Source organism: Neocloeon triangulifer, unplaced genomic scaffold, assembly GCF_031216515.1.
Source record: "Neocloeon triangulifer isolate White Clay Creek 2 clone unplaced genomic scaffold, ASM3121651v1 ptg000001l, whole genome shotgun sequence".
Taxonomy (NCBI): domain Eukaryota; kingdom Metazoa; phylum Arthropoda; class Insecta; order Ephemeroptera; family Baetidae; genus Neocloeon; species Neocloeon triangulifer.
The window spans coordinates 3,842,328-3,870,314 of NW_026775544.1; the positions used below are offsets into that span (position 1 = coordinate 3,842,328).

Below are 27,987 nucleotides of genomic sequence, written 5' to 3' on the forward strand. Positions count from 1 at the left end.
CAATAAGTATAACATTGGGAAGGCATACGTCAGAAAGTTAGCTTTCCCTTGATATTTCATTTTAGAGTATAGTTACATTTATTTGACTTGAAATGGTAATTTTTTAATTTTATTTGTCTGATTTTTCAGAATAATCACTATTGTATGCTACTTTGGCCTCTTAAGAGAGATATATGAACTTATCAAATTTTGGAATTTGCACATAATTGAGGCAATGCTCTATACATATATTATTTTAGTTTTAAAACTGCTTTACAAAAATATTATGAAATTAAAACTAGGCATTATTATACAGTATATAAAAAATCAACACATAAATGGTAAAATATATTTAATATAAAATAATATAAAAATTGAAATCTTTTGAAATAGATATTAGAATAAAATATACATCATAAATAAAAAAAGCTATAAAATATATTTTTGTTGTAAATTTTATTTTAAAAGCCTTAACATACTGCAGAAAAAAAGATAAAAATTTACAATTAGTCACGTTTATTAGTGCGTCGTCGTTTGATGGCTCCTGGAATATCGACAAAGGTAGAGAAAAAAAGCCGGGCGGCGGCGAACAGACCCTGGATAAAAACAACCTGCCGCATACCTGGCGTTGTTGTTGTTCCCCTTCCACCTCAGCTAGGTGCACACATACCTTTGGAGAAACGAAAGAAGGTTCGCCGCGCAAGAAAGAAAGACTCAGTAATCGCCGGCGAACGTGATGGAGAACACCGAGCGCTCTCGTGCGCACTCAACGGTTTAAAGTGTGTCGTGCCGCTCCGTAAATGCAGTGCTGAAAAATTAATTGCGTCCATTCGTGATATAGAGAGAGGATTTTATTTTATAACCAACAACTCCAAACTTTTTACAAAATGACGACGACGTCGAGTGCGACTTTGCTGACCAACACGGACAGCAGCCACCTGACTGGCGTCATGTCCTCCGACCCTGGGGCCAACGACCTCATGTCCTCACCCCCTGCCACCCCCGAGAACTGCAAGATGAAGGACGAGAAGAGCAACAACCCCATGTCCCTGAGCACGTCTTCGCGGGACGTTCAGGAAATCGACACGCGGGACCGACGCTTGGTGTATGTGTCCGGCGGCCAGTTGGTCCTCGGAGGGGTCATCCTGGCGTGGGCCGGGGCCGTCGTGTCGAACGATGCGTCGCTGGCCGGTGCCTCGGCGGCGGCCGCTCTCATCGGCGGCGTCTTTGGCCTGGTGGCTGGAGTGGCCGGCTTCGCGTCGCGCCGGAGGAAGCTGCTGTCCAAGAGCAACCACAGCAGCTCGGTGGTCACCGTCGCCACCAGTGCCATCGCCCTGGCCGCCTGCAGTTTGGTCATCGCTCTGTCGGCCACCGGCCTTTTGAGGGATGGAAACAGACCTGCTTTACAGGTACATTTTAAATGTATTAAAATATTAAATACAGCATAACAATACATTTCAATTTTTTTGCATAAATATGTTAATATTATTATTTTATTTTATTTTTTATTTTATTATTATTTAATATTTAAAATTGTATTTTTATTATTTTTATTTTAAAATTACATTTGAAGACTTAAAAGTTCTATATGTTTCAATAGTTGAATCAAATTGCCACATTTTTTTTTTTTAATTTCCATGGCAGATACTTATATGCATATTTTTATTTTATAACAACTCTCTTGATTATATGATGTTTGATTTATTAGAAAATATATAAAATTATAAAATGATTAAATAATTAATCAGAATAAATTATATTATCTTAAATCATAAATGAAAATTCTAGCTGATAATGATTTCATTTTTATAAAATAATATTTGACGCTTTAAACCGTTACGTTTTAATTTGAATTAATGGATTGAATAAATTAAATAAATAGTCTTTTTAATAGAATCTTTTGGAAACATGCTTTTACCACTTCAAGTTAATTTTATTACACTGGAATATTTAAATATTTTTATGAATCGTAATATGTATAAAAAAATCAATATCAACAAAAAAATTAATTTTTGGATAAAATTTCATTTACTTCGCTTTACTTCCAATGTTTGTATAGCAAATTTTTATCTAAAACTAATTTTTTTGGTTGAAATTGAACAAAATTCATTTTATATAGTAATTTTATTATGATCATTATAACCTGATTTTGACACTCAATTTGCAAATTAATGTATTCATTCACTTATTCAGAGGTGGCGATTACGCGATGAAAATATGCATATTTAAGCCCGAGTTAAAAGCCTGGAGAGTTCCTGGACTTGGTCGTTGGTCGGTCGACGTGCGCTGCCCCAGGGGAGCAAAAACTTTCATATCTTTTCGGCGGCACACTCAATTATGAAACGCACAGCCCTGAGCCTAGGAAAAACTTTCCCTGCTATTTTAGGCTTGGCGGCGATATTGGGCCAAAACTTGTCGTTTTCGACCGGCGGCTACACTCGCTACACACGCGGGCATCTCTATCTGTAATAACAAACAAGACAGTTATTATTTTGGGCAGGGCCTCCTTCCGTTTTTCGTCGCAAACCCTTGCAGAAAAGTCCCGGGAGAGTTTCCGCCTTTGTCTCTCATTTCGCATTTTCCGTCTCGCGTGATTTACTTTTGCGCAAAATCTTGCCATGTACACGTGTTTGCTTTATTTTCATTATAAGCAGCTTTTGCTGCTGCAAATGTTTGCTTTTGCCTCTCATCTAATGGAGCACGATTTTGTTTATCAGCGAAATTCAATTCTGTTCAACCGGTTTCGAATCGAATAAACAGGATTGTTGAAGATGAAACCACTTGGATTGTTTTTGTCCGAGCTGCTTTTTCTGCTCTCTCGGTGGCATGTGGAATTTTATTTAAAACAGACAGCCGCTCTCTTTTCCCAGCAGAATCCGGTTTCCATCTCTAAGGCGCGGATGATCTTCTCCATCTCTTTGAATTAAAATACGAAAATGAAAGTTAGAAAATCGTACGTCTCCTCTTTGTGAGCATTTTATTATAATTGAAAAAGCCTGCTAGGGCTTTTGAAATATTTCAGTTTTCCATCTTGAGAAAATATAATACGTCCTTTGTGATGTTGAGAGCAAGTTTCCATCTCGTCTCAACATCGCAAATATATAAATAATGCTCGTCTGCAGAATCAAGACGAGATGTTTGTTTGTTGGTATTTATATGTTCTGCAGTTTTTGCCCTTATGTGAGTAGTCTGAGCTCCTTGTACACACATCGAGAGTAAAAGCCCATTATGTGGAATCTCTTTGCTTTCCAGTTCCATGAAAATGCGCCATTGTGTTTTGTTTTGGGTGCGTGCTTTTCTTATTACACCAAATTACGATTTTGTCTCTCATTGTCAACGAAAACGTCGCTCGTCTTTTGTGTGTCAAAAGTTCACAAACAATTCAATTAGAAATGTGCCAGACGAATTTTCTAGTTCGTGGATATACACGCTCATGCACACAATTGTGCACTGAAATTATTTATAAGCCGGAGATACATTCCATACAATTTCCGTTGGGCGTCACACTGCGGTAAACATGCACGTAAACAAATCGCTGCTTTCCCGCTCTCGGGTTCAAGAAACCCTCCCAACAAAATTGTAACATAACGAGAGAAGTTCCTACCTACCGCTTCCGCCAATTAATGCAACGAAAAATAGAAGCCTACCATGCATGCATGCATGCATTTTCCCAAAAATTAAGTTTGGATTTTGTCTGTGTTGCAACTTAGCCCACTTAAATAGTTGCAATTCTTTTATTCTTTTGAAAAATATGCATTCATGTGAAAAATTTTGCCATTAAAATTTCACATTTTAAGTTTTTTTGCTGAGCAAATTTCTAATTTTGGTAACAATGCCCAAAGAAATGTCATTCCAGGAATATTTCCATTCTGTAAAACAGCAATTAGAATAGGCGAGAAATTGCATTGGCATCAGCTTCACGCTCTCTAAACGCTTTAAACTATACATGCAGTGTTTCACTAAATTCACTGGAAGTTTTTAATCCTCTTAATTCTCTGTAGCTTAACTAGAGATAAAAAAAATTAAATTTGGCAAAAGTCCAGGCTTACGTTTTCACTAGGAATAATCCATCCTTCATTTGCATTTATGTGAAGCTCAATATCAGCCACTATAAGGTTTGCTATGTGAATTATACAAGAGAGGAGACAAAGGACGAGATTTGAGCAGGGTTGAAAATACATACGCTTGCGTGAAATATGCACTCGGTAATTTTCCCCGGGGAGGATTGTATTCCTCTGTCCTCTGAGTAATCCTGCAAATCCCCTTATCGCTGAGTTTGAAATCCATTTATTTCAAGATGCACTGGTGACATAAGTGAATTGCACGAATGGTGAACCTATTCAAAATGACTGAGAAAGAAAATAGATAGGAGGAAAATGTTTTTGACCTGATTGTGGGTGCGGCGGGAACAACTTTGTGTAGAAGATAACATTTTGCAAGAGAAACTCGCAAATTGCATTGCTTTCTTCCTGAATACTCTTGTGGGCATATAAAATCTGCAGAAACATGGCAACGTTTTTATGAAAATTTCCCATGCAAGATTATAATTGACATTGATCAGATTCACTGAAAGATGACTTGGGTGAATTGATTAAAGATATGAGTGGATTTATTGTTTTCATTTTCAGATTTTTTGTAATCATTAACTGATTTTAAGCATTACAAGCATGACAGGCTTGAAACATAAAATTAAAATTTATTTAACAGGATGGTGCCTTGTTTCAATCACTTTTAGGGTAAAAAGTATGGTTATCTAATTTCAATTATCTAAAAGTAGGATTTTATGATACATATATGAATTTATTGCAAAGTAAATATTAAATAGTGTTAGTTTGTAAATAATTTTGTATATTTACAAATTATGTTAGAAAATTAAATCAATATAAAAAGTATAAAAATAATTTTGATATCAATATGTCATTTAATAATGATTTGTTAAGTAAGTTTAAATTTTAAACGTATATGGTTTATTTCAACCAGTTTATTGACTTGAAATAGAGAAGCTTTATTAATTAATTGACAACAATTTAGTAAATTGTTTTTGAATGAAGCAACAATGGTCAAGTCATTAACTCAAGCCTGTTTCATCCCTTTCGGAAACTTAATTGAATGAACAAACAAGCACTTTGCAGGGGCAGAAGTTGAGCAACAGCAGCGTCTTCAAAATTCCCCGAAAAGCAGTGGGGCCTTTGCTCCTACAGGTTGATCCCTGCGCAAATCCTTTCGCAGAGAGAAACCCTTTGTTTTCAATTACGAAAAGGCCAAAAGTTTGAGGCAAGAGAAACATCAGAGGGGGTTCAGGGCCATTCAAGGGGCCAGCAAGCATCTCATATATGGACCGCATTCCGATTTTATTCGTCGTAAAAAGGAATCGGTCCCCGAATTAACACTTTGGTGCTTTTCCTCTGCGCTTTCACGCTTTTTGCGCACACCGAAAATCGCGTCGGGCTATTTTCTCTTCGAAATAACGAGTGGCAATAATGCCTCCGCTTTATTCTGCAGCCTCAGCAGCAGCAAAACTTTCTTCTCCTTTCTGCTTCTTCACTCTGCTGCGCTGCACTGATGGTAAAGAGGACAACGTGAAAGTAAATGGAGAATGAAATAAGCTTGGCCGCGCGTCAGTACTTGATAATCATATGGGCTGCGCGCGTATAAAAAGCACGCCCCGCGGCCTCGCTGCGTTTTTACTCTTAATCCCAGCATTAGAAATCGATGCGTGCCCCGGAATTTGTTCAAGACCAAATTTCGCTTCTCCTTATCGGGCGTTCAAGGTGCTTATGTGCTTTTTCATTCGGAAAGGTCTTGAATGGGCCGAGGAATTTTAAGTGGATGGAAAATGGAGAGAGAAATAATTTCATCAACGTTGAAGGAGGTGAAAAGTTTCCACGTATTGACTTTTAAATAGGACAAAACTCCAGTCTTTGATAGTCATTTCTGAGACGATTTTTTTTGCCACAATGGGCACAATGCACATGGCAGATTTGTCATAAAAAAAAAATGAATAAATAAATAAAATAAATAAATAAGGAAGCTCAAATTAACACTTACATTTTGATTTTAATTAGGAAATATAATTTTAATTTATTAAATGCCAATGAATTTCCTAAAACTATCAAGTTCATAAAAAAATGTTTGAATAATCCAAAATTTTCATTCATCTAATTAATTACTTCGGGAAAAACATTAATTACATTAGTCCGCTAAAATTCACAAGCTTTAAATTGTTTACAATATATTAAATTACATTATTAATTTGAATATATAATCAATAATAGAGTCAAGTATTTCCACTCATAATCATACTCCTGTTGACAAAAGCATAATGGAAATGATTTTACCTCGTCATACATTATATATTATAAATTATAAGTAGCGATTAATTTCTTGTTGTCATTGTTGAAACCTGCCAGTTTATTTGAGTGGAATCATTTTTGAATCAAGAAAGTTCTCAATTTCCATCAAACCGAGTGGTTGTATTCAAAACAATTCTCGGTTTCCTTCTCATTAAAATTCAAGGAACTGCAAACACTTGACATATTCCGACATATTCTAGATTGCGAACGTTCCCAGGCACCAACTGATAGCTATTTCCATCAAGGAAGTAAACGCTGTAAAATCATTTTCAATCAAAAAGTTAAGATGTTCTTTATTAAGTTCTGTTGACGACAAGGAAGAAATGCTTAAAATAATTCTAGAGATGAGTTTGTTTTTGAAACTTCCTATTCAAAATTGTTCAATTTGTGTAACTGAAGTTTTAATACTGCATAAAAACACAAGGAAACTGCGAGCGAAACAGCTCATTCATAATGCTCTAACCGCGTTTGATCTCTGAGAGAGAGGTTTGTGATTTATTTATGCAACACCAACTCTGCGAGGGTGGCGAAAGGAGCTGTTGAAAGTAGCAGCCACAAGTTTCACATGAGCTTGCAGTGCACATACCTCTCATATTCGCGCTAATACACACACATGAATATGCATTCCACCGCTGTTTCTGCTTTTATTATATGCAAATCTGGGCGCCTCGTATGCCAGAATGCTGCATAATTAATTTTTAATTAAAAATAGTTTTATTTTAATATTCAGAAAGCGATTTTTGATGTTTTTTTTGTCTTTCCAAGAAATGGGAAAAAATAATTGCAAAAGTTTTCCAAAGAGACTGGAAAATTCGTCAAAGTCGCTTAATTGAAAGAAGTTCCCTGAATTTCGTGCTCCGCTGGATTTAATTATTCTCCCTTTTGCAACGGCGAAAATTGCCTTAGAGTAACAGACTTCCCCAAAAAGAGAATTTATTTCAAAGCGCGGACTATAAAACCAAAAAACGACAGCAACTTTTCATGACGACTTTTGCAGGGATTCTCATTTCCTCTTCGTCCTGAAAAGAGGTGAAATCTTTTGAATATTTTTCCGTCTCATTTCACGATAATTAGATCAAATTGCTCGCTGACACATTTTTTTTCGTTCGATTTTGTAATAGACTTCTAAAATAATTAACGGCAATTATCTCATAGCCTCCAAATGGAATCGACCTTTTCGTTGCTCAACACATATTACGTAGAACGGCTTGCGTGCATCGCGATTAAGGTCTGATGCATCCAAAGTACAAGATCGATCAAAACCATCTCTCTCTACGCTGCATGCTCTTCTCCAATCTGATAATTGTAATCCGCCGTGCTTTCCGTGCCGAATGAACAAAATAAACCAAAACACATTCTTCACGCACACAAATAACTGCAAGGAAAGATCCCTTTTTATTCTGTATCATTCACATATACAAAAGACTGAGAGACTATTAATTTGTGTAAAAGTTAATGAAATTTTCGTCTGATTGCAAGTAAAACTTTCCTTCTCCCTGCCTTTTATTCGTGCATTTTTTTGCAAATTTTTCCTCCTTTTCCATTCACAGCGTCTTTGCTCCCTGCTTTTTGTGTGCCTCCATTCACGCGAGCTATGTTTAATAAGCTTCGTCCCCTGGTGCAAAAAGAAGAGGCGCGTACTAATTACGAGAACGCCCTGAAGCGCTCGGGGTTGCTCAGTTCAAGCGTTCAATGAAATTCAGCTTGATGGAGCGATGGCGAAAAGTAAAGAATACGTCTTTATGTATAGGGAAGATAGATAATTATTATAATAAGAAAATCAAATAGATTTTAATATTATATATTTTTTTTATTTTGTACTTTATTTGTAGATTTAAAAAAAATCAAAGGAAAGAAACTTTTTTATTGCTGCAAAAAAGATTAAAACTTTAAAGAGTTCAAAAATATCGTTTATAGAAGACTCAAAAATAAAAAAAACTTTTTGGCAGTGAAAAAGCTACAAAAAAAAAAACTAGAATTTGTTACAGAAACATATCCTGAGTCATACATCCTGAGGTCATTTAAAGTTTTTGCAACGAGTTAAATAATTAAATACTTTGGGTGAAAGCCTGGAGCTTGTAGGGATTCGGACTGAAAATTGGTTCCATAAAATTTGTTAAGTTTTGTCCTGCATAATTTTTTGATAACCGCAATACTATACGCAGATCCGAGAGTTATGGGATAGACGTATTTTTTTTTTAAATAAAGAATTGCTTTGATAATTAACATTACAGATCAAAATTTTTATTTTACCAGCCATGTGACGTATTTTAAGCACAGACATTATAATAAAACCGCGTGTGCCTCTTTGGGGATTTGGTTGAGAGAGGAGTCCTGCGATTGACGTATTGCTACTTTTTGTTTTAATAGAAGCATCATTGTTCGCAGGTCACGTGGGGCGCCCTGATTGCCAACGTGGGTCTCTTGCTGACATCAGGGCTGATGGCGACGTCGTGCGTAATCGCGGCCGCCCTCTGGAGGAAAGACGCCGGCCTGTGCACTTCGAGACACCGCAGGGCACGTGCCGCCGCCGCCGTTCAACAACCCCTGCCCTGCACGCCTCCGGTGCCGCACAAGCACAAACTTATTAATAACTGGCTCGGCCAACAACAGGGACCACCTCTGTTCATGATAAGTCCGGTGAGAAAATTTTTATTAATTTATTAATATATTTACAGTTTAATCAAATACGAATAATACGGTTAATTACTTTGTCAGAGAAATTTCCATAAAAATTGGCTTGATTCGAAATTAAGAAAAATCAAATAAAATTGAAAGGTTATTTGCACTGAAAAGTCTACGTTTTACTCTTGACTTTAAATAACTAGAAATATATGAAGAAATCACATATAAACGCACATAAATATATATTTATATTTTGTAAATACATAATAAAAAGACTAAGTTTTTGAAAAATTCACTTAATAAACATAAAATTTAATCAGTAGTTTTTTTAAACGATAAAACAATGACAACAGTTGAATATTCTAGTTATGATAAATTGCAGTATTGTTATCAAAACCATATAAACACATTTGAACAATATTCAGATAAAAAATGTACTACAGTAGTATCATAATTTGTAAATACAATTTTTGTTTTTAAGTACAACAAAATATGAAACAGTCTACAAAATTCTTCTTATTACTTAAAGTATATGTTTCAAATTCATCACAATTAAAGTGATTAAAAATCAAGTATTGTGCGAGTGAAATATTTATGTGGCAAGCAGCCTGGTATGTAACACTGACATTTAACTTTCAAATTTCACTGACTGATCTTATCAAAAATTACTTCATACGGTCATTCTATTCACCATTGAAGCCTTTTAATTCGGCTTTAATACCCTAGATATTGATCAAAGACAAAAAATATAATATTTGGTGAAATGAGAAGTGAGCGCCCTACATATTTAATGACAATTTTGAAACTAAAATTGGAGTTTGGAAATTTCTCCCGAGGCGCTAAATGGATTGGGTAGTCAAACGAATTTCACACGTATCGTTTTTCGGTTCGACTTTGTACTTTGTGATCGCGCATATAATAGAAACCAAATTGATGAGCTGCATACGTTGTTTGTAATTCAGGCGTGTCAGCAGCAGCAGGTGGGCCATGCCGGGAATAAATATAAAGGTCGGCGAGGAAAACGTGCTCAACTCACTTTCTTGGCAAGCTGGTCCGCCGCACTTTCACTACCGATTCATAAAATTCAGACACATTTTGGTCAACGACCATTTAATCATCAGACAGGTGAAACCACACGTTAGAATTTGCAGCCGGTGCTTTGATTAATTTGTGGCTTACTCGCTCGAATGGCCGTGAAAGCTCCAAACTCCGCCTAATTAGCATAAAATATTCATATTTTTAAGCAGGAAATGGCAATAAACATACCAAATTTTTAACCTCTTTGGCCATTACGAAGAAAGTTATTTTATATTAGTTTTTTATTGAATTTTTGTTGAATTTAGATATTCTTGAAAACAATTTCTGGGAAAAAATATCAAAGGATATTGTGTATGAAATTTAATCCAATCCTTTTTTATATGTTCTCATCTTTATTAATATTGCAGGAAAGAAAAAATAATAATAATATAGAAGTACCATTTTTTCAATCAAGATTTTCCTTCTGTTGCCTTTTTTATTGAAACGTTTGAGTTCGAAAATGAACCCACCCTGTGTCAATATTGCATTCCATGACAGAAGTGAGGCGCAGTAAAAATCGATCAGCCGTTGACATTGCCTTGAAATTGTATTGGACACGTGCGTGCTTTTGATCTGGCGGCCCTTTTTCATCTCTGACATTGAATATTTGCATGCGGTGTCAGGTGTCAAGGGAACTCGCCCGAACCCAAAGGGATATAAACAGAGCCAGTTGTTGCTGAATCGTCGGGTTACGCGCCTCAGTAAGTTGTTTTCAAGATCACGCTTTGCTCCGATATGCGTGGAAAGTTCAGAGATGATAAAAAGAAAATATTAAATGAAAATGAGTATTTAATTATGCATTCATTTTTTATGTTAAAAAAATACACTAGACTTACAAATTTTTTCATATCGTCTCCTCCTATCAAGAGAAGGAATAATATACATATAATATTATTTATTCTTCTTGAACACGTTGATAATTTTTGGGCCGCCTTAAATAAAATTAATGGTCAACAAAACCGTTCAATAATAGGAAAACGCCTAATAAAACTCAATTTCAAAGCTTTGGAAGAAATGAAGTGTAAAAATTGAAGTTCCCTAAATTTTGCATTTTCAAATTTCCTGGTTTCATAATATTTTCATTTGAAATAATATTTAAAATTTTTTGGTAACTTGAAACTCACTAAAATATCTAAAATTACGAAGCAAGTAACACCTAAAAACTGGTCAAGAGTTCATAATTAAGTCAACGTTCAAGGTCCTTTTTAAAAGCATTTTGATTTTTATGGGCATATCATTATTTTTAACTTTATTTATATGTGTCCAAAAAGGAAGGAAGACTGTTCAAATAAAAAGAATAAAAACCACGTCCAACATTTCTTTTACGCTGTTTTGTGAGAAGCAAAATAAATTTAGGTCCCAAAACTCTCCACTTTGGTAGGTACATACGCAAATATGGCAAAAAAACGCGGGAAAATCCATTTTGCCGTCAGATGCAAGATGCTAAAAGTGATGTTCCGAGTAAAGATAACTTTTTGCCAAAGGGCCACCGCTCCATCTCTCTGCTGCTTTTAGTTTCATTTTTAATAACGCAGCACTCTGTGTGTGTTCCGAAGTTTCTTTCCGCCCGAATAAAAAAGGTGGCAGATGCTTTTACGCACAATGCAGCATACATACAATACTTGACACTCCTGAAAATTATTTTACTAAAAAATCCTGACGGGTTTTTCTCTAAAAATATCTTTATGTTTGGTTGATTGATTACATTCGTCATCCCACGCAGCCGACGCCACTTTAAAATTCGATTTGCATTTTCCTTTTCCCAACATAAAGGAATATGATAAAGAAAGGGCACGAGATGTCTTAGCAATGTTGAAAGGTCGAGAAAAATGATGATGAATTGAGAGCATCTCGAGTTACCGCAGCCAACAGTATATTTGTATTTTCCGCTCGATTTCGTCAAATAAAAGCTTCTTTGGCTTCTGCGAATTGCATTTGCGATAATGGACTGCTCGCTCATGATATTGATTCATCATCCGTCCACTCACTCTCTCAAAGGGGTTGTGATTGTGTGCATTTTACCGAACTGCAGTTGGTCTTTCACTCACTGGGTAAATGGAACGGCGAAGCTGAGAGAGGAGATGGGAAATTTTCAACTAGGTGCAAGCGAGGGAATGTTTGTTCAATTTCGCAAGTGGCTTTAAAATTTCGAGATTAAAATTTAGAAATGAACCATGTGAGATGAAAACAAATATTCAAATTTGATTGCAAAATTTAAAAAAATTTAATTTTTAAGACTAATTTAATTTACGTGGAGAGAGCATGAATTGCAAATTAAAAAATAATTAGATAAGATTAATCTGAAATTTATTTATGATTAAACGAGACAAAAAGTTTTTTGCTTTCAATGAAACAATCTTTGCAAATCTTAACAAACCAGGAACAGAAATAATCATTTCCGGGCTGGTGCGCAACTTATCGAATGGAATATGAATAATTGCTCTCTATGGGTCTGTGTGTAATCTATATGCACATGCTCTACTCTATTTATCAATTAAATTTTCACGTTCGGCTGGGCATCTCATTTCGAAAGCGCTAATTGGAAGCGTTTTTCGGCGCTCTGCACGACTCAATTTGCAAATCTCTCGTGCGGCGCCTCCAAGGGCACGAAATCGAAAGTCGAAAGAAAATTAATTCCCTAGCTGGACCGAATTTCTGACACGTCGGCGGGCAACGCCTGCCTAACAAGGCGTGTGCTTTTCATTGGACGTAATTCACAGATCGATCGTGATTTAATAAATGGCACCTCTCTTACTCGCCTGGTTGGAATTTATTCTGGGCATAGAGATCAAGGACTTGTGGTGCAGTTTGAGGAAGCGGGACATAAACATTTTCAATATTTCGAAGGCCAGCTGTTAAAAAAGCCAAATGGAAACTCAAGTGCTTTTTTAGTTGATATTTTATTGGGAAAGCCTTGAATTAATAAATAACTATTAGCGGTGCAATTCAGCCAGAAAATATGAGATGTAGATTAAATGTTTTTAATTTTCGGATAAATATGCCTAAATAATATTTGATGGTTTTTTCTTCACGATTAAAATGTTAGAAAATAATGAATTATTACCAACTTCAATGCCACATAAAATAATGAAAATCAAATTTATGTACAATTTTGATATATATAGAAAGGTATTTTATAATTACATATCATGAAGTTCCATTTCAAAGCATCCCATTTATTATTAATATTTTGAAATTTAAAAAAGATCAAAAAATTGCTGCGCTACCTAGGAAATTATTTTCAGTATTTAAAATTTGTTTTTTAAGCTTTGAATTTCCTTTTTGGCTTTTAAGATGGGGATTTTGAATTTTATTGAATTAGGAAAATTATATTATCATCTGTTAATAAATATGGATAAATATTTCTCTTTGATAGAGTTGAGAATTTAATAAAATAAAGCTTGAAACTAATTAAATGCCTGGTAGAGAAATTATCCGTGCTTAGCCAATTTTGCAGCTTTTGCCAGCACACATTATATAACGCCGCACGTCGGTGCTTCCGTTTCTAATTGGCGGTTTCATTAATTCGCGTCCGTGCAGAGTGTGAGTTAGGCGGTTGTGCGCGCACGGCTATTATACACACTAATTGTGAGCAACGTACGTGTGTGTATGTTTTAGTTTCAGCCTAGTTGCGCAACTGAGGAGCACGGGTTGAATTCGGAGACATTTCATCAGGTGGGCGTCGAACGTCGAACGCGGGCTGCATAACAAAACAATAGAGTTGACACAATTTTATGTGTCGCGGTCATCGGCCGACATTTGAGGCATCGCGCAAAAAGTTTCAATCAATTGCTTGTTTCTCGTTCAAAATAAAATGCAAAGCTTTCACTCTATTGTAGGTAGAGCAAGATGATTTCTTTCTTTATTTCTTTCGTTCGTCTTCTCCCTGATTGAAGAAACCGTTTCTTTTGTTTTCTTTTTTACAAGAGTCGACGGTATCGATTTCATTGATTTTGTTCTAGATTCATTTTTTCCGTGTTTCTGCTCATCATTCTCGTTTGTTTGCTCTCTCGCTTGTGGAAAGTAGCACACTTACTTTATATTGAAAAAAGTTGGCTGATTCGTCAAAAGAATAAGACACATCTGTAGGTAGACGTCTACAAAAAGTTACTTTTGTCTGAAGAAAATATATCGCTGATAAAGTACTTTTGACTTTATAATTTATTGTTTCATGACTGTTTCATTATTCTTATTTAATAAAAAAAAAATGAAAAGCCCATTATACATAGTTAAAAATCTACGAGAATATAACCCCAGCTGTTACCAACTTATCTCCCCTTTAATTATAGGTCAAGACTGTAAATCAAACATCTAACATGAACTTTTCAACAAAACATGATAATATTTTTCAAAATTACATTAAAAATCCTTTTCTTTTTGGATTTAAAAATTTTAAATAAAAAAATGCATTTTTTTCTTTCAAAATCGCGCCTTGAAAAATATATATTTACACGTTCTTTATTAGACTTGTTGTTATAATTTTAAAAACTAAAAAAAAAATTTAATTTAAAAAATAATTTTAAGTAGTGAATTATTTTTTATAAAAATATTGGTTTATTTCTTTGTATACTATAAATAATGAATATTTTTGCAACTTGGTTTAACTTATTTTTATTGGCTGAAAAGGAAAAGCAGTAAATAATTTGAACTAGATAGTTCCAATTCGTCTCTGCTTTTCAAATTTAATGTAAATCGCAATAAATGGAAAGCTTAACATGAAGCTCAACTCTCAGCTACTTCTTGCAAATTTTTTATTTCAGAAATATCAGAGAAAAAATAAAACAAGTTCCTTTACTATGGCACATCCGATACTTGTGAGAAACAGCAAATTTACAACAGTTGCAAACACTACATGAATTATACAGCTCATTTGCATAAACACTGCTGCTCTCTAGCAAGATTTTATTGTTTCAAGCGTGAAATTATTTCGATCCAAATCTGGCGACAATAAAAGGCGAGACTTTCGCACGCTCGATCCAAAAGTGAGAGTCATTTACACAAATCCAGTGAGGAAAGCTGTAAAAGCAGCTCAATTCGAAGACGAGAGGAGATAAAAATCCGACCGCAGCAAAAAAACTTGTCCCATGAAGGAATCATACCCCAGTGGGATGCGAATAATCGAAAACGCAGCAGCAGGTTGTTCAGATTGGAGTGATTCTCATTGACGACTCTGTAAATTCCCCAAACGAGTAAAACCACCCAGAGACAACTTTCATAAACTTTGGTGTTTATTCGCAGAGCGAATTACCTGTTAAGAGCTTAGAGGAGTCTCCCACAAATTAAGTGGAAATTCTTAAACTCCTCTCCGTGGTTCGCATTTTGTGTGGGGTCTTCTCGAGCCCGGCAGCGTTTATACGCACTTTTACTTTTTCCGCGTGCGTTCGCTCTTTGGCTGGTCCCGCGGGGATTAATTCTCTCCTTTGCCTGCAGAACGTCTTGAGTTACGCAAGTGGAAACACCACACACACTGTTAATCTAATTTTACGAGCAGCACAGGGTAGACCTTAATTAAGTGCAATTAGGTGGCACTGATTCACCATCTACAATCTGCATATCGCTTTCAAACAATAGTTTTATTCATGTTAATATTTTTATAATGAAAAAATAATATTTTTTTTACTGGATAAACATAGGAATGAAAATGAGGTTTTATTTTCTTACCTCTTATGGATCATCAATAATATCCATCAATTTTTATCAAATATATTTTATTGGTTATTCTTAACAATCATCACTCAAGCCATACAATTTAAATACATTGAATGCTTATCTAATAAAGCAAAATAATGTATCAGTAATAAGTATTGTATATTTTGTATTAATAAAATTTGCGATTTTTAGATTTGGTGAAACGAGAAGCCTATCTGGGAGACATTTTTAATTTTTACTTTAAACAGGTGATAAATAGTTAGATTGAGGCTAAAAACGGCTAATAAGTGAAATAGCTCCAGAGAAGTTAAGGGTTTATAGAAGTATGATCAATAATCTTATAAATGTTCCCCTATTAGGGAAAAAATATGTGAAATGGGAAATGGGTAATTTTATCTGATTCTTAAAACTCAATTTGGGCCCAATTATTTGTAATATTAGTACATTTCCAATTAATAGTTTTAAAATGCTACAATATAGACTATTTTTTTCATCGCTGATGCTGACTAAAATCTCATGTAAGTCATGTTAGTTTTTGATTTGATTTAGTATATATGTATTTATTATAGTTCGTTAACTTGTTGAACAAAAAGACAATTTATTAACTTAAAAAGTTTGCAAGTTTGTTCATTGCATTTGATGACTAATTTTATTAAACACGAATTTAAAATATGCAATTAAAAAATTGCGTTGATGGACAATACTACTGATATTCAAATAATTCATTCATAAATATTTCTAATAGTTAATGCTAACCTAGATTTTACTTTGCTCCGCTTTTATTAGGCATTAGGCTGAATGATAATGTTATTGTTAGATTAACCTCTGACCTATTCGTTAAAATTGTGTGAAAACAGAATAATCTATTGAAACTGTCAGCAATGCTCTGGGTAATCAAGCAAAACAAGAGTGCGTCCATTAAATTGGCTCCAATGACACCAAAGGGATTCATTTGAAAGCAAATATATTCACGATTGCGTCACCAATAACATGTTTAATTTGATAATTATGAATTCCAATACAGATTCAAAGCGGCCACAAAGGGAGGTCTCGCAATTTTACGTTACGGTTACAAACACAACAACGCTCTATTTCTAGCTGGAATTTTTTGTTGGGCTATATTATAAAAAATGCATTTCTTTTTCATCTCTGCTTTTACGCGCAGTGGTAAAGCACGGCGTTTCCCACGTTTTGGGCACAAAACCTGTTGAAAAAGGGCACTACGATTTTCACGCCAGAAAATTTCTCCTGAGAATTTTCAGGCGAGCGGAGTTGCGACAGCTTGTGCGAAATAATTTACATGGATTGCAGAGCGGCAGAAACGATCTTCTGCTAAACCCAGCAAGAACACAACTTTCCCATTAATTTATCCTACGCTTCTCTCGGATGGGAGGAGAATCTGCTGGACGAGAAAATCGCCCGGTGGGGCTTTAATATTTCACGATTGTTTAGGATTTCTTAGAGAACATGAATTTGGTGTAATTTAATCTGGAGCAAAAAGCGAAGTACATATTCAGTTTTTTTGTCTATAATTACACCTCTGTTTTTACAGTTATTTTCATAATAAAGTTGTAAAAATAATTCATTTTTTAACCAACATAATAATTTAATTGATTTTTTATATGATATATGGGGTCTTCCATTGTTTTTTAGCCTTTCAACATCTCAATATAAATAGAAACACTCAAGTGAAAATTTACTCGAATTTAAGGGCAATTTTGATATGCATACTTTTAAATGTTCAAAATAAACAAAAATGAGACAGAGTCTTTGAGTGTCTTTTATATTTGACTAACTGATGCTCTTTAAACCTTTAAGCTAATAAACTTGTAAAGTACTTCTACTTCTTTCTGCAAAGCTTTTACGACAAGACAAATATTTCCTTTTTCATCTTTCTCTGCATTATATAACTTGCAACGCTCCGTCGGAAATTGCGCCGCAAATATTTCGATTAATACGCATTTCCCTTGACGGAGAGAGAGAGAGACAGACACACACACAAAAATTCTTTGAATTTATCTCTAAGCCGAAAATTAACATGCAGGCGTAGTAAAACTATTTGCCGATCTCACAACGATGGGCGTGTTTTGAGCGAAATTGCATTCCTTGGGTGTAAGATCATCATCAAGGGGCACAGCATCCATCGAATCGATGCGATTCAAGGTCAGAAAGTGAGAAGAGAGAAAAATAAAGAGAGACCCAACGCAGATTACATTATGGTCGGCGAGTGTAGCAGGCGACTAACTTTTTATGGACCACTTTTTCCCTAGCTTTATTGTCGATGGTTTATTTGCACAACCCCTTCTTTCTTATTTTTTATCCTCAACAGACACATTCTGTGAATTGCATTGTCCGCAGCAAATTCATTTCCCTCTCTTCCAGTCGTTTGCATAGAAATTCTCAAATCGAAAAATATTGTGAGGAAAAAGAAGCATTTCATCTGAAAAAGCCAACTTTTTTATTAAAAAGCCGAGTTTTGTTGCGAGGCAGACTGGAACGTTTTGCTTTTTTTGTTTTAGTGAGGGAAAATTTTTGTATTTTCAGCTGGACACTGCGGATTTAATTTTAGCACGTACGACTTGCGGCACAGAAGTTGTCGCGTACTTTCAGAATGGTGAAATCACTTTTTTTTGGACACGTTTGTCTGTTATTGCGAAAAATATTTCCTACCGTTTGCGAAAATTTATGGCCATAGTCCAACGAAAACACGCGATTGGAATAATTATTATTTGGATAACAGTGAATTCAGTATTTTTACTCCGCCAAAAGTAACAATTGAACAAATTAGAAACAATAATTATGCATAGTTTTGCTCACAATTTTTTGGCAAATATGTGCATAAACATGAATTTTTCAGGAATTTAAATTCATAAAGGTATTTAATGGTATAATTATTGAATTGCAATTATTGAATTTACAATACAAACTGGTTTATTTTTTTATTTTTTCAGGTTTATTTATTTTTCAATGGTTGATGATTGACTATGAGGAGTGTTCATACTATTGAGGCATGTGTTAGTTTAATAGAATAAAAAATGATTGCCTAAATTTTAAGGGGTTGTTTTACCAGCTGGATATTCGTGAGAATAATTTAAAATAAGGAATAAAAATTGTAATACACGATTTAAATTTCTGTTAAGATTTCAATTTTGAAAAGAAATTTCTTTTCAATCATAGAGAATTTTAGTTTTCAATCAGGAATTAAATTTAAGCTTGATGAAAGTGCCAAAATTTAGATCTGGACAGTTAATGATCCTAATTTTATCAAAATGTAATAAAGATTGTAAATGAACAAACTTTTTCCAGAGTGGAAAACGATAAAACTATATAAAGAATAACGAAAATTAAATTCATCAATTAAAAAATAATTAGCATGAAAATACACATGAATTATTTCAAAAGTTCCGAAAAGTTCTTTTGATTATTAAAATTCAATTTCATGGCTTTTCCTTTCTGATGAAGACCAAACAAAATAAACCACGCGCCCGTCTAGATTTGATTATATGCCCAACAGATGCCCAAATGTAATCGCGCACAAACTGTTTGCAAAAAGTGTTAAGCCGCAAAAAGGGGTGTATATTTTATCAGGCCGTCAGCGGGGATGTACAGATAAGTGTGCAGAATTAACGTGTTTATTTAGCAAAGCAAAAAGCTCAGGACTATTCATGAAATCCGGCTGGGCTGCGTTTTCATCTCTCTGTGAGATGATTAAGTTGCGCAGTCCCGGCAGGCAGGGGTGATTAAATATTCGTGGCCATCTCATCCCCACGGGCGGAATCGCAACCCTGGAAAAGTGTACTTTCAAATGGCTGCACGGACATCAACAAATTTCCAATGCAAATGGATCGCAACGGCATTTCTGAATCAATTTCGTTTGGCACAGAGTTCGTGTTTCGCCGAAAGCGGCTGAAAAAAAAGGATGAAATGCTGGCACGAAAAAACAAAAAGAATAAAAAAACGTACCGATACAATTCTCGGCCATAAAAAGGACATTATGCGCCTCGGCTTTGCCCTGTATGGAGTGTGTAGTAAAATATTATAACTTTTTGCAATAAATCAGCCTCAATAAAACTAAACTTTTTGCCGCGTCGTGCATAATCTTGCAGCGAATATAGTTTGCGCCAGCAAAAAGGAGACATACAGGCTTTCATATATGTTTTTATTCAAACTTTTAACGCAAGAAAACTGAAAAAAGGTAAAATTCGATAGAGTAAGAAAAAAAATGTCAAACAATTCACAATCTATTTTGTAAAAGAAAAATATTGCATGTGGCGATCTTGGAATAGAACGTAAGAATTATCAAAGCATTTGAAACAAAAATTAATAAGATTCATTTTGTAATTTTAATCAATTTCAGTGCAGCAACTTTTGTTGAACTGAAAGCAAGTTCAGCTCGAGTTGTGTTGAGCCAGCTGTGTTTGTGGATATTTTTGTCAAAAAAAAAAAGATTTTCATTCATTAAATACAAGTCCGCAATAGTTTATCTTTCTTTATCAGGAACATTTTTAAATCCTTGGCGCATGGTAATTTTGAAGAGATAACAAAATCTAATATTATAAACGCCCCTACATTGATAATACTATTTCTATGCTCATGAATTTTGATTATATAGCTTCTTGAGTTAATAATAAATATCAGCTATTATGCCAAATATTTATTAAATAAGAGAAAATTTTCCGAGAATCTCTTATATTGATTTTATCACTTTTTTTTTACCATTTATCTAAAAAAAATCAGTTACCTTTCTGTGTGGATTTTCATTCCAAGCAGGTTTTGTTTTGTGAGGGAAATAAATTTTTGGCACCCACAGGTTTTGCAAAAAGCGAAATAGAGCTGACGACAGACAGCGCAGCACTCACGCAAATAAGTTGCCTGCTGATGCCAAATTGAGCCTTTTGTCCTCGTTTTTTCAGATGTCTCCTCCATCTGGCGGCTCTATTTACGGCGGCTCCATACCTCCGCACATCGTGCCCCTGCACATGCCACCGCCACCCATGGTAGTGCCACCCTACATGCTGCCGCACCCCATGGGGCCGCCACCGCCCTGCATGCTGCACGCCGCCAACATGACGATGCCCATCGACAGACGCGTGAGTTCAAAATCCTTCACTCACTCTATTTATGGCAATTTCCCCCGATCGTAAATGTGCGTTAATGGACCTGCCACTTAAATCACCACTTATGCCAAAGATCAAGGGTTTAAATGGTCCGATGGCTTTCGGTGCCGCTCAAAATTGCTCCCTCGGTGCATAATTTTGCTTCCCTTTCTACAAAATCTGAAGGGGAAAATAGGTTAAGATAGAAGATTTTCTTATCAGAGAACTTCACAATTTGTGTTACATTATTTCTAAAAAAAAAAAAATGAAAAATTTAGTACTCATTGAATGCGAAATATTTTATAAATTAATATTTCCTGGCACAAATTACACAATTTAATTTAAAGCCTCGTTTTAATTTCCGCAAGCTATAAAAAGTTTCTTCTGCTTTTGGTCGTGTGAATACACCAAAGCTTTGAGCTTCATCTCTGCTTTCATGTTGATAGTAGTATAATAATTTGATTAAAAAGTTAAATGCGGTCACTTTAGTACAATTGCCTGTGGGAGTTTGAATTTATATGGACTATTATGGTGTATATATGTATGTCTAGCGTAGTCTTTTAACTTAACTTCCTATCCTACAAACGTTTCTCGTAATATCCTTGCCCATTTAAGTTTTATTGAACTTCCAAAAAAGCCAACTAATTTTCATTTTGAGATCAACAATACGTTTAAAATATTAATTACGTATAATTTCTGGATTTCACAAGTTTTTCATCGATTGGCTTTTTATTTAAAATAGCATTTTTAATGTAACAAAAATTGCGAAAAATTTCCATTTGAAATTTCTTAAATATTACTACCATCTTAGAAGTGCCAGATTTAAATTATTCCAATTCATCAACTTAATCTAATTAGTTGCTTGCTAAACAATTGATCAAACTTCATTAGGCAAAGAGCACTTTGTGAAATCTGATTGAGACACGTGGAAATCATTAAAGGCAAGGCTTTGACAGTTTGTGCGTGAATTTAACCCTGTGTGTCGGGAGGCAGGGAGGGTGTATTAACGACATGCACAACAAACACTCTGTATTCTCCTTTGGCTGCCATTCATGATCTAATCTCGAAAAGCCTGGCCCCGATTTTGGTTACGCGCGCACCTCTCTCACTGTTTGCGAATAGAGAGATCAAAGCGCGCTTCTACTAATTGCTGCGTTTGTGGATTTTGCAGGAGCGGCGCCACAGCCGGCACAAAAGAAGCGGATCCACCAACGGCGACGCCCTCTCGCACCACTCGCTCTCCCCAGACGTCACCATTGAGAAGGACCCAAAAGAGGTTTGCCATTTTTTTCCTCTTGTTTCCATAGTGACGCTAAAAATCGGGAAAATAAATCAGCATGAAAATAGAAAGGGTTACTTAAGAGCCTTAACTGGATGGTGGATTAAATTGTTCTATAGGAAAATGTTATTAATCATTTAAATGGCATGATAGTTAGCCTAGGCCAGATTTATCAATTGGATCGAAATCGCCCTCGCATTTTTAGAGTCTGTAAAATTAATATCTCTCCTTAAATGAGAATTCCATCCGTGATATGTACATTTTGATATGTACATACTTATTTTTCTGCCGGAATAATGTATCGAAATTATATTTTCTATGTCAAAGGATTTCCGCCATTCCATTTTTGGCCATAATGTGAAATCTCGATAGCAACCTTTGGGAGTAGCCTGGTGAGGTACGCAACACGCGTCACGTAGCTACCAAGCCGGTTGCATACACACGCGGATTGTGATCGAAATAGACACAAAGGGCTTTATGCCTTGTTTGTATTTTCATACTTTGTCTGCGATCACTTGATATCCTTGATGAAGATTATCCCCTCGGCTAAAGTAAACATTAGTTCCGTCTATTAAGCTTCGTCGTAAATCAAGCGTCGACATTGATTTCCAATCCATTTCCTCTTCACTCATTTTATTTCACGTTTATTTGCACCGAATCAATCATTCTAACGTCCGGGCCTGTTTTTGCAGGAGGAGCGATTGGCCGTGTTGGCCGCCAAAAGGCAACGACCGGCGAACGCCTTCACTGACGAGGAGCTGGAGCAGTCGTACACAGGCCTCGACCGGGTCATTGCTGAGGACTTCATATCACACACAATCGAAAGACACCAACGACAGAGCAGCCAGTCCGCGTCCCGCAAAAGCTCCGTGTCCACCGGCCAGACGTCGGCAGTTATCGAACACAGTCGTTTGTAAAAATTTACAGAACTTTTCGAGCTGGTTTCGAAAGAGTCGAAGAAAAACATTTGCCTACTCGGAAAGTGATGAGAGAAAAAAAGGCACGTAGTTATAGGTTATCTCTAGTATCGGTTTTTACATTTTATTCTTCAAGTAGAAAAACTTATTGACTGAAATCAAGTTTGGGATTGAAAAAATCGGAGTTTGGACTATTGAGGGATGAAATAGGAATAGGAAATTATCAAGGTTCCCCTTTAAAGGTCATTGAAATTTTATTTTCATAATATACAAGGTTTCAATGGGGTTTTTAGTTTATTAAATATTCTCACCTAGGAAATTAAATAAATACATATATTTAAGAATATCTAGGCGACAACATTTCCCTTAAAAGTTTAAAATGCTTTTGGCGGAAGAATTTCTGTTCAAACCCTTACAACAGGATTGCGAATGTTTTTGATCAAGAGATTTTGATTTCAGTCATGAAATTTTTTCCTCTTTAGGGATTCAAGAATAAAAATTATATCTAGAGGAGCCATTCAACCGGGCTGCTTTTTCCTGTGTAAAAAACGCGTGCAGAGAAATGTGGACAAAAAGTTGCAGTCATTTGTTTGTTTGCTCTGCTCCCTGCAGAATCGCAGAACGTTACCTAAACCTAGTGTGTCATAAATTCTCATAAATCTGTCAAACGTATTATAGCACTTTGCGGGTGCAAAAAGCGAACTTAGCGCTTTATCGTCAATTGAGATTGATTATATAGTTCGAAGGTTGTAAAATATACTGGTGCCTTTTATTATTTACGGCTGCCAATGGAGTGCCTTGAAATGAACTTCATTGAAACATAAATTGTAAATAAAATTCAAACAAAATGTTGAATATCACGCACCTTACAAATTTATTAATTACGGTTCAAGATTATTGCTCATTATTTTGTAATTGCTTACGTTTAAGTTTTGTGCGTTTGATATACATGAAAATTAGAAAACTTTGTTTTGCGCATATGAACAACAAACATCCATCAGTGTAAATATATTCGCCCCTACTGTAAACATAATTATAGAGCCCCTACATATCCACACAGAAAATTTATCTTCATGCACGCATGCATTGTGCTGTGCAATGATTAATGAAGTTAAATATAATTAACAATATGTAAGCCAATAAAATAATAAAATAAAACTTGAGTGTAAACTAAAAAATTGATCTTTTACTAGAATATTTTCGAATATTTTATAATGAGAACCGTCAATAAATTTGAAGCAAAATAAGGAGCTTTTGGACGCGATTTCTGATGAAATTAATCCAGAAAAACCCATTTATAGCTGCTTATTCTAGCAATGAGGATTTAAGTATCCAATAGAGAGAGCAATAAATTAAATTTCTCGTCGTTATTGAGGATAATTTTCCGTCAAATGACCCAAAACTGATCATTTTGGCTCTCATTTACCGTCGCTAAAATTCATCCATTGCTAATACAAAACTAAAATCACAATTTAATTTAGCAAAATAAATGCACATCAAAAAATGTAACAAAAATCAGTAATATACCATTACTCTACAAAATAATTATTTTATGCATTAACTTAGCGATTTGATATTTAAAAAAAAATTGGTTAATATTAATAATAAAAATTAATATGAACATGAAATATTCAATCATATATATCTTCAGGTAGTGGCAGCTCATAATAAGTATAATTTGTGAAATATTGCGGATATTTAAGACACTTATTTGCTACGCTCTTGGGAATCTGACAAAACAATTGAGGAATAGAAATATTCGAGTCCAGATAAATAGCATGCAAATTTGGTCTAGGACTCGCTAGAGACACCAAGTAGAAAGGGAAATCCGCAATTATGTCGGTGCCAGAATCAAGTGGGACAGGCACCTTCAGCGATTCAAAGCCGCACCACCACAGTTTTCCATTTTCATCGACGTATGCCTCATTCCAAAGCAGATTGTTCTTTGTTCCTGCCCAGATTAGTTAAGTAAAATAAATATTCAGTAGATTGTTACTACCATTTAAGAAAATGAAAGTTTTGTTGAATTCTTCAACAGATGCGGCTATGAGCGGTGTCCCCCTGACTTGGTGACATTTTTTGAAACCATTCTCCAATGGGAACTGCAAACGAAATTAAACGTTAATTAAAACATAATTTTGTATTGAATATACTACTCTTTTATTATTGATCCATGGTAAGAAAAAGGTGAATGATCTTGTATCATTGGTGATAAATGTATTGTAATAGACTGTGGAAATCAAAACAATTAATTCAAAATTTTTGCAAACAAGCACACAATTTCAAAATCTAAAATCATTAAGAATTTTGTATTAAGTTATGCCAAAATTTAAAAATTAAAATACGAGAAATTTAATTACTTATTTTTGTTTCATTATTGTTAAAAATTGTAGTTTAATACATTTTTTTTATGAAAATAATTGATCTGAAGAATGATACTAACGCAAAGCGGAGCAGTAACTTCGTGCATCTCTTTCGTCATTTTCCTTCAAATCTTTAAAAAAACATTTGAGGCTCAGAAGTTCAGAACTGATTGGAAAGATGTCAGTAGGCTTTTGGCTCATAAGTTCTCCCTTTTTGTAACCCCAGAGGAGGTAATTGTCAATATTTTGCACAACAATACCATCAAATTTCCAAATATCTTGCAAGAATTGAGAATTATTGAAAAGGCACGAGTAAAATTCATATGCATAGACGCACTCCTCGCCCCTCTTTTGGACTGAAGATAACAAGAAATATAATGAACTGATTTTTCATTAAATCTCACTGTTTTGGCATTTAGCAAAATTTTCAAGAGCTTCTCTTTTGGTGAGGTATTGATATTCCTCAAAAGTATGTGTATAGAAGCCAAGCCAGCTCATGAATTTCTTTGTTTCATCCAAGGTTTTGCTTTCGTCCGTTAAGTTAAATATTGCTTTTGAAATTTTTTCTTTCAATTCTGCAACAATTATGGATTTTAATTTTTTGATATACTTCGCAGTTGGATGCATATTTTACTTAATTCATTGGAAGTATCGATAGACGTCCCAGAGATGTACTGAATGACGGTGTCAATCCAAAATTTGTGATTATCGTAAAACTTAATTAATAGTAATAATTAAAAATTTCCAATTCGCATATCGAGGATATTATTACCAATGCCATTATCTCAAAAATGCAAGCTATGAAACACTAGTGTATACGCAATTATTGTAATCAATTTATCAACATTTTTTATCTTTTATAATGCACGAAAACCATAACTCACTTTCATTCTATATGAAAATTTGTTGATTGATTCATTTTTAAAGGAAAGCACCTCATCTAAATTTCAATTGTAAGAAGATATCATTTTACAAATTTTTTTTCATACGGTTGCTCACTCGGTTAACTTCTTGACACTCATTTACAACTGATTCAAAATATGTATTTGCGGGAGTTCTTGACTAAAATTGTATTACAATTCATTAATTTTAAAATTGTGAATAGCTGAATTTTTCAAACCTCGCAAATGAAGTGTAATTCAACTTTGCAATCGTTAGTGCCTAGAAGAGGACCTTCAAAGAAAAAATAATGACGCGATGAATGGGAAAATGATAATAATAAAAATAAAGATGTGTACCACGCAAATTATCGTTTTGAATGTAAATGCATGAGTTATTCATGCCAGGCTGCCCTTTTTGCCATAGTAGATTCGTTTTAATGTAGTCTTTAATTTCATTTGAACACCATCTGGAGAAATTTGGTTTTTATTTGGTGAAAAATCTGCTGTGATTTCTATTATAATTAGAATGGAAAAATTGAACTATTTTTTTTTATGGTTGTGTCATTTATCGCACTGCGTTATTAATCGCACATAATGCTGAAAATGAGCAAAATTACCTAAATTTTCCTTGGCAATTGAGATCAGTTCCGGAGGTCCAGAATTTATTTTCAATAGTTAATTTGCCTTTGGATCAAAACCATATATGCAAAAATACCTTAATAATAAATTATTATGTGAATTTTTACTTTGATCGTCGAAAACTTTCCCCAAAGAATACTGTTTTTCGTAAGAGTAAATGGTCAGCAATCTCATTCCTAAGGAACAGCAATAGTCAATAGCTCCTTTCCACGTGGCCTTCAGTAAAAAAAGAAAACAAAAATAATTATGCAAAAAATTTATAAAAAATAGCCCACAGTTATTTTTGGAATCAGGTAGTAAACACTGCAAGACTTGCCCCAACGTCCTAGAAGTTGGGGTCCTTTTTAAATCATAAAGCACATCACAATCATTTCATTCCCCTTGTAACAATATTCTCACTGATCAATTTCAAAGTAGCGTTTTCTCCGATTGACTCCAGTCTCTTCAACTGGCATGAAAAAAGTTCAATTTTGATAAGAACAGATTAGTTTGTTGTAAAAAGAAAATTGTACGTCCAGATAGCAGGTAATAGGTTCACATACTGGTTGTTTGCAATTATTTTCACCATCGTTAAAGATCTATTGACACAAATTAAGATTACTTAAGTCTTTTCTTCACGATAAAATTTAAGAAGTCAGTAAGAACTATTGCTTTATAATTTATTTTTTTGCGAATTATTGCAAATATACGAAACATGATTTTTCAAATTGAATGATGACACTCTAGGTGGAATTCATACAAAATTATGATCCATTGTTCTTCAAATTAGCTTGATTTAATATTAATTAACCCTTTCTAGGAACCACAACGTCATAGGGAAATATTATCAAGCATATTAAGCTGAATTATATTAATACCTTCAAACAGTGAGTATATAAAATTATTTGCACATTTCTCTCTGGGCTAAATTTATAATCTTCGTGTATTTAAAATGTTCAGAAGCTCAGAGATTAAGAATATGAATTACAAATTTGAAGTGGAAATTCAGAAATCAGATCTTTTAATTTAATACGTTTAAAATCAAACTTACCTTGGAAAGTGATTCATTTCCAATTATTTCAATCACGTTAGCGTTCTTGAGCTCACAAGCAAAATTTACAAGGGTCGACGTACATAGCATTTGAGTAGG

General features: G+C 34.6%; 2 protein-coding genes across 2 annotated transcripts; one reads left to right on the forward strand and one right to left on the reverse strand.

Annotated features, from left to right (window-relative positions):
- Window positions 1-692: 692 nt before the first annotated feature.
- On the forward strand, window positions 693-23,835 carry LOC132197881 (uncharacterized). Its single transcript, XM_059621474.1, has 5 exons — window positions 693-1,388; window positions 8,721-8,972; window positions 20,597-20,773; window positions 21,951-22,055; window positions 22,751-23,835. The coding sequence occupies exons 1-5, from the start codon at window positions 867-869 to the stop codon at window positions 22,973-22,975; spliced, it is 1,281 nt and encodes a 426-aa protein (XP_059477457.1). The 5' UTR covers window positions 693-866; the 3' UTR covers window positions 22,976-23,835.
- On the reverse strand, window positions 23,723-27,422 carry LOC132197870 (uncharacterized). The gene is made up of 16 exons (XM_059621462.1): window positions 27,371-27,422; window positions 27,258-27,306; window positions 27,134-27,198; window positions 26,966-27,074; window positions 26,837-26,903; window positions 26,577-26,686; window positions 26,459-26,511; window positions 26,328-26,400; window positions 26,223-26,278; window positions 26,111-26,146; window positions 25,973-26,054; window positions 25,743-25,913; window positions 25,419-25,694; window positions 25,132-25,205; window positions 24,975-25,077; window positions 23,723-24,926 (listed from the first exon to the last, which is right to left on the reverse strand). Exons 4-16 carry the CDS (start codon window positions 27,030-27,032, stop codon window positions 24,607-24,609), a joined length of 1,488 nt encoding a protein of 495 aa, XP_059477445.1. The 5' UTR covers window positions 27,033-27,074; window positions 27,134-27,198; window positions 27,258-27,306; window positions 27,371-27,422; the 3' UTR covers window positions 23,723-24,606.
- Window positions 27,423-27,987: the final 565 nt, after the last annotated feature.

What these genes read in the sequence shown, in the direction of transcription:
- LOC132197881 (XM_059621474.1), top strand. Translation starts at nt 867, where the DNA reads ATGACGACGACGTCGAGTGCGACTTTGCTGACCAACACGGACAGCAGC. An exon ending in CGATGCCCATCGACAGACGC is followed by an intron (nt 20,774 to 21,950) that starts GTGAGTTCAAAA and finishes TGGATTTTGCAG; the next exon opens with GAGCGGCGCCACAGCCGGCA. An exon ending in TTGAGAAGGACCCAAAAGAG is followed by an intron (nt 22,056 to 22,750) that starts GTTTGCCATTTT and finishes CTGTTTTTGCAG; the next exon opens with GAGGAGCGATTGGCCGTGTT.
- LOC132197870 (XM_059621462.1), bottom strand. Translation starts at nt 27,032, where the DNA reads ATGAGATTGCTGACCATTTACTCTTACGAAAAACAGTATTCTTTGGGG. An exon ending in AATTGCCAAGGAAAATTTAG is followed by an intron (nt 26,687 to 26,836) that starts GTAATTTTGCTC and finishes AAATTTCTCCAG; the next exon opens with ATGGTGTTCAAATGAAATTA. An exon ending in AATTACACTTCATTTGCGAG is followed by an intron (nt 26,401 to 26,458) that starts GTTTGAAAAATT and finishes ATACAATTTTAG; the next exon opens with TCAAGAACTCCCGCAAATAC.